Source organism: Perissodus microlepis, chromosome 13, assembly GCF_051167445.1.
Source record: "Perissodus microlepis isolate ML-2025 ecotype Zambia chromosome 13, ASM5116744v1, whole genome shotgun sequence".
Classification (NCBI taxonomy): domain Eukaryota; kingdom Metazoa; phylum Chordata; class Actinopteri; order Cichliformes; family Cichlidae; genus Perissodus; species Perissodus microlepis.
In genome coordinates this window covers 15,505,637-15,516,209 of record NC_140473.1, presented here as the reverse complement: position 1 = coordinate 15,516,209, position 10,573 = coordinate 15,505,637, and the positions used below count along the sequence as shown (strand labels likewise).

Here is a 10,573-nt window from a genome sequence, read left to right as displayed (position 1 = left end):
GGTATTTGCATATATATTAGTGCTGTCAAAATTAGTGATTATTATTATTATTATTATTATAGTGATTATTGTGTAGGTCAACTGTGGGATTGAATGGAATCCTGTAGGTTGCAGCATGTGGCCTCTGTGGTTTGGGTTTATTCAAAAGCATCCAACAGACACTGGTGTTTAGAGGCTGGGTCAGCCCCTCTGAGGTGGTCCTCAAGCAGTTTTTGCAGGGAGGGTTGTGGCTCTTGCTTCTCATGATGGCCACAGCTACCGAGGACTATCATTTCCATAGGGATGTGTCTAGTCTCCAACAATTCGGGTAGGTGTTAAATGTCAAAGTGACCTAAGTGACACATGTCACTTTGATACTAGAACTCAAAGTTTTCCAACAGAACACGGCATTGTAATGAGAAGATCAATTACTCCTTAACCTTATCAGTGATTAGTGTGTGTTAGTGGGCTGAGCCTCACATGGACATTTTTTAAGCACTTTTAACACAATTCTTGTTATTTAGTTCTTTATGTCGACTGTTATTACATACACAGTCTCTTCAATTTAGCAAATAATACCGATCTAAATGTTCTTGTGTCCTATCAAAAGGTTTTCCAGTATTTTTTTAAGAGAAGAAACACAGATTGCAGTTTGGATTTTAGACAACACCACAAATCACACTAGGACAGCAACAAAAGTGACAACAAAAACTGTGAAATAGTGACCCTGGCCCATTCATCTTGTAATCACGCGTGTCTCGGTTTGCTCACAGCCACTAAAAGACATTTTGAGCCTGACCTACAATGATCTTCGGGTCTTTTGATGGCTTGCACAGATGAGCTACCATGTAGCAACACCTCAAGTCAAACGCCACATGACCGGATTTGAAACGCTCACCAAAATCCAATCATGAGGGGCATGGATATCATCCAATGGTGTGAGGAGTACTTGGCTATCGTAACCAATCAGAGATTGTTTCCTCATCGCGGCCTGTGGTGGGGCTCGCTGTGCATTTGCCGTCACGGCCTCCCTTTCCTGGCTCCCGCTGCTGTCAGGGGTAGAGGAGGGGAGGGAATGGTGTAGCAGGGAAGTAACCGTGAAAGCTCCCCAAGGGAATGTAAAAGTTTAAGGTCCACGACCAGCCGTGCACGTGAGCCAGAAGACTTAACACATCCCCTCGTTTCTCATGGAAACAGATGGATTTGTGAGGAGGCGTCGGATGACAGCGGAGACCACAGGGAATGATCCCGGGGTTGCAGGAGCCTCTGCCGGTGCAGAAGTTCGATGGCTTGGGGGCAGATTCTGGGGAGTTTCAGAAAGTATCGTGGGAAGCCTGACACCCCGGATCGGAGGGGAAACTGAAATACAGACTGTTGATTTGATCCGCAGTGCACAAGATGCACAGTCAGAGGACTCTGAACCGGACTATGAGGGTTTGCCACAGGGAGCTTCCACTAGCACCCACATGTTGGCTGGAGCTGTGGCCGGGATAATGGAGCACTGCCTCATGTTCCCCATCGACTGTGTTAAGGTAGCACGGCTCACTGGCTAACCAGCAAAACCACAACTTTCTGTGATTGTTGAATGCTTCGTCTCCGTAGTCCCTGGTGTGGTCTGGGGTTACCATTCATGTAGCCATCACGCATATTAGCATAGCCCATTAGCTTGCTCGCTAACCCAAACACGCCGCAGAACTGGCTGCTATGAGGACAAGGTCAGTCGGCTCAGTTAGCGTTTAACAGCCGTATTAGCTTATTTGTTAGCATGCTGTTACAGCGTCAACCTGAGTGCGAATAACGTAATAAGTTGTTTAGCCGACATTCAAGTCAAAAAGGAGTAGCTTTGTGTAACTAATAACGTAATTATCAAATCAGTCTGCTGTCAAGAGTTTCAGCGGATGTAATGTTACGTAACTGCACGTTTGTGCGAGCAAACGGGGAACCACTTGCTTAATTAAAGAGGTGTTAAGTTAGAGAGAATGAGTCAGCCATTCCAAAAATAACAATGGAGGAAATGTGTACTCTGTGTTTACAAAAACAAGTTGTTCTCTCTTGCAACTTACGCCCTTCCGGCTTTGACTATTACAAGATAGAAGACAATTTGCCCCTTCTCCCCCCACAGTGGAGCAGCTGCTTTCCCAGAAACCCAGTGAAAAAGCTGCCTGGAGCAGCAGAGCAACTCCCTCACTCATCCCCCCAAAAAGATCTTTTACTGCATGAATCATGCAGCTTCAGTGAACCAAGATTTGTTTTATTTTGTGTCACACTGGCCCAAAGAGGTCATTGTTACAGCCAAGAGGAAGGCGGCCACAAAGTGGGTTCAGGACACTGAGCTGTGTTTGGCAGGCAGAAAATCGCCACTCTCACTTCATCCGTGTCTTTCACCTGTAGCGCACTTAGGCCAGTTACAGGCCTGAACCTGGATGAGGCCATTTTAATTTTTTTATTTGTATAGTTTCTTTTGTGGAACTAGTGTAGCTCAGCATTTTTCCAACCAAGTCACACATGAGATCTGGCTAATTGAAATGCAGCAAAGTGCAGTCAGGGAGTACCTGCACACTAAATCCTGGACACCCTTAGTAGAAGCATAAATTTGTTTACATATTAGACGTAAAAACATCAAACTTTTTTAAAAGTAGTGTTTAGGATGCATTTAGCATTAGAATTGTATTTGTGCAGTGTAGCTATACCAAAAAAATCTTTCCCTCGCGCACATAAGCCTTTCTCTTAAGTACTGTAAATAAAGTTCTGAATAGGCTGGCATTTAGTCATTCTTGTATTGTAAATCCCAGTAATTTGCTGCGGCTCTGAAGAAGCGTGCTTTATTTGCAAGTCTGTCAGAGTCTACACTTTAGAGTATTTGACTCTCTAGTCAATGAAAAATGAAACCCAAAACAACCCTTTGTTGTTTTTTTTCCTTAAAGAATGGATGGACTTGTTACAGCATAGCATTACAAAGGTCATTGCTTTGTAGTTATATAACCACAGGCTATAGATAAACAAAGCAAACCTACAGCTGGTGAGGACTCCACACATGTGTATGTGTCACGACAATGAGTGACTGAGGATATTTCAGCCTCTTTGCAATACCCTGCTAATACTACAAGTGTGTGCACTGACTTTGTGTGCAGTATGCTCATAGCATTGCTCTGCAGAGCTGTGCATGGACACAGTGGGGTTTAAGTTTGTCCATTCAGCTGGAAGTTTGGTATTTAGGAGATTATGTTGCTGTTGGTGCCTTGGAGACAGACACAATCATCTAGTCCACTCATGCAGCCTTCTATAAATATCAAATACCAGGTGATTTAAACATTAATTGTGTGCTCTTGTCTTTTAATGTGTCTATATAATTGATCATCCACCTGTGTGTGAGTGTGTGTACGTGTGAGCGTCTGCAAGGAGGAAAAGAGAAAGGTGTGTTTCAGGGTCAGTGGGAAAAGAAGCTTAGAGGAAGTCAGCTTATGTCCCTTTGTGACCCTGGAGCTTGTAACTGCATACTTCCTTGTATTCATTTATGCATGTACACCAAGATACACCCCACACAATGTCAAATACCTCATTTCCCTCATTTAACCCGTCATTCACAATGCATTCTATTCAGAGCTGTCTTCATTGTCTTCTTAGGCAGACATATGGAACAAGTTCAATTATGCATTCTATCCTATTTTTAGATCAGAATCAGGTCAAACACCACAAACGTATCGCTTAGTTCTAAGTTAATAGTGGACAGGATAGTGGCACACTCTGCTCACGTTTCTATTTGACATTAGAATGCCATTTCTTTCGCAGACACGAATGCAGAGTCTTCAGCCCGACCCTGCGGCCCGCTACAGGAATGTGATGGATGCTCTTCGCCGGATTGTAGCCACAGAGGGAATCTGGCGGCCATTGAGAGGCTTGAATGCAACAGCTATTGGGGCGGGTCCTGCCCATGCCCTGTATTTTGCCAGCTATGAAAAACTCAAAAAGACTCTAAGTGATGTGATTCATCCAGGGGCTAACAGTCATTTGGCTAATGGTACCATAAAACATCCATACACAGTTTATGTTATAAATTAATAGATCGTGTATAGCAATCTTAGCCATGAGATCACTGTAACAGGTTGATATTTAGGACTTTCCCGACTCAAAGAGTGTTGCCAAATGCCCTCGTCTGTGAAGCTGCTGACTCAGCCTAATCTGTGTGCTGCCTGACCAGTCCAAAAAAACCCCTGGCAGGACATCAAATCGGATAAATGCTTTTCATAGCTACAGTTGTACACTGTAAAGAAAAGCCAGGGACAGCTGTCGGCCACTCAGTGGCTTCAAGGAAAGTTAAATAGTGGATCGGGTAAAGCTAAGCCATCTCAACTAAAAAAAAAAAAAAAAATGTCAGCCATTACCTTGTTCTTCCTACACTCTCTTTCTTCTGTTTCAGTTTAATGGGAGGCTGGGTAAGTCCTCTTTCTCCCATCTCATCTACTCTTTTTATTTCCCTGTTAGTCATATTTTATTAAGCTTAGGCTTCTGATTTAAATCCCTCAAATGAGAAACAAGCTGGCTTATCCACTAGGTGTCTCTCTTTGCTTACATTTTGCTTTACAAACCATGGTCAGAAATGTTCTTTTACACCAGCAGTTTATTAAATTTCCAGAAATTCTGCTGTAAGTTGCTGTTTTGAGCTGGAATTTTAAAAAAGCATAAGCTGTGCCGAGGTCAGATGGGTTCTGTTGCAAGTGAAAATTCTCTTCTGCAGTCTCTTCTAGTTTCCTATTTTGCCGTAGTTATCTGAATGTGTAGTGACTTCCGAAGTGTGTTTGTTTCAGGAACAGCTGGGTGTGTGGCCACACTGCTTCACGACGCAGTCATGAACCCAGCTGAAGGTAAGGGCAGCATTTTGAGAGTCAAGATGTATATATTTTTTTTTTTTCTATTTCAAAACAGCAGTTTTGGGTTTCAGTAAGGAAACCTACAGGTGCCACACCTGGGCCAACTATCTTCGCATGTTGGCCGCAGCCCTGTAGCTTCACATAGTCACTTTCACAGCTGTCTGTAGACCACCTGCCCAAACATGTCAGTAGAAGGACAATGGTCTGAGCCCTCATTTGCAGCTGTTAGATGGCTTGCAGCTGTCTGAGGAATTACATACTATGTCTTTGTATATGTTGTATGTTTATTCTCTTAAGGATAGCTTTACTGCAGGTGATGGTTTCCTAATTTTGCGTTTCTTTTTCCTTGTCTTTCCACTTTTGCGCTACCATCTTTGGACACCATGTTTCCCTCAGTTGTGAAGCAGCGAATGCAGATGTATAACTCGCCCTATCGTGGCGTGTTGGACTGTATACGTGCAGTGTGGCAGAAAGAGGGCCCTACTGCATTCTACCGCAGCTACACCACCCAGCTCACCATGAACGTGCCCTTCCAGGCGCTCCACTTCATGACCTACGAGTATCTTCAGGAGCTGTTAAACCCTCACAGACAGTACAATCCCTCATCGCACATGTTGTCCGGGGCTTTGGCCGGAGCGATCGCAGCCGCAGCCACCACGCCTCTGGATGTCTGCAAGACCCTGCTCAACACCCAGGAGTCTCTAGCCCTTGGCTCCATGTCTTCCGGCAAAGGAGCCCACAGACACATCTCAGGCCTGGCCCATGCCTTCCGGACAGTATACAGGCTGGGCGGCCTGCGGGGCTTCTTCAAGGGAGTCCAAGCGAGAGTCATCTACCAGATGCCCTCAACAGCCATCAGCTGGTCAGTCTATGAGTTCTTCAAGTATGGACTCACCAAGCACCAGCACAACAAGAGGAGAACACAACAAATGGAAGCTGAGATGTAGATGCCTCTGTGGTGTAATCTACTCCGAGCTCTTTCTACAAGGAGATATTAATGTGCACATAGTATCTCACTAAAATCCACTTCAGTTGTCCCAATCCCATTCAGACATAGCAGATAAGAAAGACATCCTCAAAGGCAGTTTGAGTAGATATATTTCTTTACCACTCAAGAATAGATATTGTTTAAGTCACAGGACAACACCGTGATGTAAAAGCGAACTAGCTGATCTGGAGAAGTTTTCAAACTAGCATCCTCTGATTCTTGAAGCTGAGGCTGTAAGGAGTTTTAAGCTGGAAGAATAGTCAGCAGGGGGCAGTAGTGTTACTTTGTTGCCTCTAGTAGTTCTGTAGCTTTGCTGTCCTAGAACTGGATTTTTATTTTTCCCATCCAGAGTTCGAGTTTGCAAATAACTGACTCGTCATCCAGATCCCTCATAACAGACAGAGCGTTCAGTTCTTAATTCAGCATCTTAAGCAATCAACTTAAAGCGAGAACATCTACATTTATTTCCTGAAAAGTGTCACTGTCCAGAAACCCTGAGACAATAAATCAAACTTGGCCAAAGCTGCAACTCAAGTTGAGAGAGAGTATGTTTTTCCCTATAAATTAACTTGAGATGTTGACAACTCCACAGATTAGGAAAAAACATCTTAGGTTCTACAGATTGAGGTAGCCCCCCCTTTTTTTTGCAAGCAAAGTAATTAAAAAATAGTGAATCTACTTTGTTTGTTTTTTCAAATATCAGAGTTAACACTGTTGCTTATGATTTAATTGGGAAAAAAATACAAACGTTTAGATGCTCCCAGGTGTCAGAATTGTGTATTTAAATAGTTTTTTGGTCATTTTGATAACTCAAATCTTATTTTATTTCCAGAACATATATTATTGTTTTCCCTAATTCTGTAATTAGTCACGGTCTACCTGTTTGGCAGAGGACAGCTTTAAAAAAAGAAGAAGAAGACCTTCATGTGCATTAGCTGGCACTAACAGTCTTGTAAACAACAGAGCTTCATTGTTTGTGCTCAACAGAAAAGGTTGTGTACATTATGCTGTATCCAAAAGAGTCTCAAGAGGCTAGTTATACAACTGTACCCACACTGAATACACTTTAATGCAAGCTGTCATTCTTATTGATTGATGTCTGATTGTTTCTGGCACTGAATTGCACTTGTGGAATAAAGGACCCAGCAGTCGGGCTCTATTCACTGCTATTAAAAGGTGGGGAGCCCAACTTTCTTTAAATGTTTTATTTTTTTTCCCGTGTGTGTGCACGCTTTGCAAGAGAATAACTCGATACAAAGGTGTGAAGCTCATATTCATGGACCACACACAGCCCACTTTTATGTTAAGTGGGTTGGAGCAGTGAAGTCCTTACATAAAACCAATAAATTTATTAACAAAAAAAACTGAGAGAGAACATGGTGGTAGGGCTCCATTCACCTTCTTTTATTGTGGTATGGAAGCCCATAGCTAATGTTCTTATCAGTAAGAACTCATAAGTAACTGGAAAGCTCTCATGAATGTATTCTTAACAACTTGTAACACAATGCTTGGTGCCATGCTCCTCTGAAGTTTGCATACTTTGCGGAGCCATCTGTTGGGCCAGATCTTCGGTGGAGCCATTTCTGGCCTTTGGGCGATATATTTGACACCCCAGACTTAAAACGCTCTTGCAAATTCACCAGTCAAAAAAGTAACAATTGCCGTTTTACTCTGTATAAAAGATCCAAAGCGTTTGTTTCCCTTTAGAACAGAAAGCATAGAACGGGGTGGATCAAAAGGGAGGCGAAGCCTGCAGCCACATCTGTGCTGTCAGAAACACATGGTAAGTTTGTGTGTGTTTGCAGGTATTAACTTTTCATCCAGGGCAGGTACAGTTGTTTTGTCTTGAGCACAGGTGCACATTTAAACTTTGACCCCCTCGAAACTGAAAGCGCAACTTGAACTTGTGAACACGCTGGCTGAATTCAAACTGCTGGAAGAGTGAAGGTTTGGAATTTGGAAGAAAAAAATATAAATAAAAGGGTGAATGGTGAAGACTTCGGAGATGGATCATACTGATTATGCAGAAGTCTGTGTCGAAGTAATGGTCCCTTTTTAAAAATCTGATGGACGCAGACACAAACATCAGATTTTGATTAATATTTTCAAAAAGCAACATTTTACTGGAAACTTTAATTACCTCAAGTTCACAGAAGACATCGGTGTAAAAGTTGGGAAAAAAACTCAATAAATAACCGTATGTCATGCATGCTGTGCTTCAAGACAGGTATATGTATTAATGCAACAAAGGTACATCAGTCATCATGACTCATGAGTTATTCATCATATTCACATTCATATCTTCAGTGTCAAGTCTGCAATTCATGCAACAAGCTAGAAAAAACATTCTGAAGCAGTGAATGTTTATTCTGTCATTTTCAAGTGTTGTAATCCTGATGGACTAGTTTTAATAACTTTGTCATGAAAGTAAAAATATTAACAATTACAATAAAGTTCAGTTCTTATTTTTTTCATGAACCATAGACAACAACAAAAAATAAATTAATATGATTAGTTACTCATAAATCATAATGTCTGAAATTCCATATTTGTTCCATTAATTAATTTGCTTTTGGATTAAACCATATATGAAAAATTATATTCTACATAAGTACGTAATTCCTGTGAGTAATTCATGTACATTACAAATACAAATGGGAAACTCAGACTTGTGACTGCTCTTTTAATATCTATCAAGAGATTTTTGTAAAAGTGTCAGTTTGACATCACAACATAGAATCAGCTGAATTTAATCAGAACTATATCAAATCAGCTAAGATCTTCAACTTTGTTGTTGATCAATCAGGTTACAAAGTTGCACTCCAGTGTTCTGTAAATCTGCAGACTGTGACGAGGGTGCATGTCTGCACCCGGAAGAAGCTGTGAACGGATGTTTTACTTACATTTGCAGACTTTTAATGATCGGCAGTCTTTTGATGTAAAATTGCTTGACTTGGTCCCATTATTGCTCTTTTGTACCGATATGAAACAAATGCTAGATAAAAACCAAAATCCTTTAGTTAGGAAACAGCATTTGGATGCATGCGTTTTAGAGTAGCAGGCTTAGCACTTGGTGATGAGTGACAGCTCCCCCACCTCAGTCTCTACACACACACACATAAACATGTTAGTCAGGCAGACACCTGTTCAAACAGGGAGTGTTAATGAACTGTTTCTGTTGCTTGGGCTCTCCCACTATGTCTGCATGCATGTACAGTCCACAGTATGTGTGGTCTGCCATAGCTTATCCTGCTAAAATGGTCTACTTGTATCTCCTTCCCTCTCTCTGTGTGAATAAGCATGTCTGCTCCAAATCTCAGCAGTCTGAGAGGAGTAAACTATTTAGTCTGGTCATTTGTCTGCCTCCTTCTTACTATATTTGTGTGTGTGCATATGTGCACTTCAATGAAGATAAATGGAGTATGGTACTATGTATATTTATATGACATTAATCCATTATATGCCTGAATAATATGTGGAAGACGCAGTGTCTCCTCTTCTCTTCTCTTCTCTTCTCTTCTCTTCTCTTCTCTTCTCTTCTCTTCTCTTCTCTTCTCTTCTCTTCTCTTCTCTTCTCTTCTCTTCTCTTCAAGTAAGTGAAATAAGGTAAAGCACAAAAAAGTGAGCTAAGAAGAAACCACTGTTTTCCCACTCTTGACAGTATGAGCCTGTGTTTTACTCAAGAATGTAACATGTAGTTATTGTTTACTATTATCTATAATAGTCTATAGACTATGTCTCATATTATAATTTTAAAAGTAGCCATTATTTTATGTAAGAAATATATGAAAGGGAACATTTTAATTCTCATTCTCTACATTTCTTCAGTTTGCTTTCATATGGGCTGTCGTTACATATAGCAAAAACAGTATCCACAGCACTTGCTCAAATGTAATCATATATTACTATTCTGAAACTTCTTCCTCTTCCTTGTCTTCCTCATCTGCCTCTCGGATTGTTTCCATTCACTGCTGGTTTCAAATTTCAACACACCCTTCCAGACTGAGCACTTTGAACTGGCTTATATTTGTATCGTCACATCATTAGCAACAAGTGTAAACAATTGTGAGTTGTTGGGTTTAAGAAATGACATCTGCGCAGTTTAACCTCCGCCTCGTTCGGCATCGCAAGTGAATCATTGTGCAAAAAATTGTTTTTAGACTTAAGAGTTTTGCAGAGATCTGCAAATTCTGTCCAACTAGATGAAAGCAGGTTAATATTTTGTAAGTAACTTATTCATTCTAATCAGTCAGAATTTGAGATAGCATTTCAGCACTAAACATAAACATAATACGTAAACTGTATTATGGCAAGGTAGTGCAAACACATTTTAATCTATGTTATGACAAGAACAGCAGATAAACAAAACAGTGCAAAATCACTTAAAAAAATAGTTACCTCTGTGGTACCAAGGATGTTAATTATAGTTTTATATTGGCAGGTAATGGCACCTCAGATTGAAACCCCCGTCAGTGCTTCCTGGAGTTCAAAAAGCAAGCAGTCTAATAAGAGACCAATAAGAAAAAGAGGACTTCTTTAAGCAAGAAACACAAGGGATGGTGAACTGATGGTATCTGCATATGTGGTTTTCATCATGGAGCATTGAGGAGGAGGGGATGGTGGGGAGATGGGTTTTGCTGGCCTCCACAATCACCTAACCTTAACCCAGCTGATGGTGGATTGGGATGAGTGTGCAGGAAAAATAAGTGCTCATTATATGTGTGAAGTCATTCAAGAC

At 41.2% G+C, this 10,573-nt stretch overlaps 1 protein-coding gene across 1 annotated transcript; it reads left to right on the top strand.

Annotated features, from left to right (window-relative positions):
- The first annotated feature begins 965 nt into the window (after positions 1-965).
- slc25a28 (solute carrier family 25 member 28) lies at positions 966-7,035 on the top strand. The gene is made up of 4 exons (XM_084948906.1): positions 966-1,511; positions 3,769-3,997; positions 4,785-4,841; positions 5,244-7,035. The coding sequence occupies exons 1-4, from the start codon at positions 1,167-1,169 to the stop codon at positions 5,792-5,794; spliced, it is 1,182 nt and encodes a 393-aa protein (XP_084805032.1). The 5' UTR covers positions 966-1,166; the 3' UTR covers positions 5,795-7,035.
- The last annotated feature ends 3,538 nt before the right edge of the window (positions 7,036-10,573 follow it).

Excerpts from the sequence above, each read along its gene's own strand:
- slc25a28 (XM_084948906.1), top strand. The coding sequence starts at position 1,167 with ATGGAAACAGATGGATTTGTGAGGAGGCGTCGGATGACAGCGGAGACC. Across the intron at positions 3,998-4,784 it reads TAACAGTCATTTGGCTAATG|GAACAGCTGGGTGTGTGGCC; the intron begins GTACCATAAAAC and ends TGTTTGTTTCAG. Across the intron at positions 4,842-5,243 it reads AGTCATGAACCCAGCTGAAG|TTGTGAAGCAGCGAATGCAG; the intron begins GTAAGGGCAGCA and ends TGTTTCCCTCAG.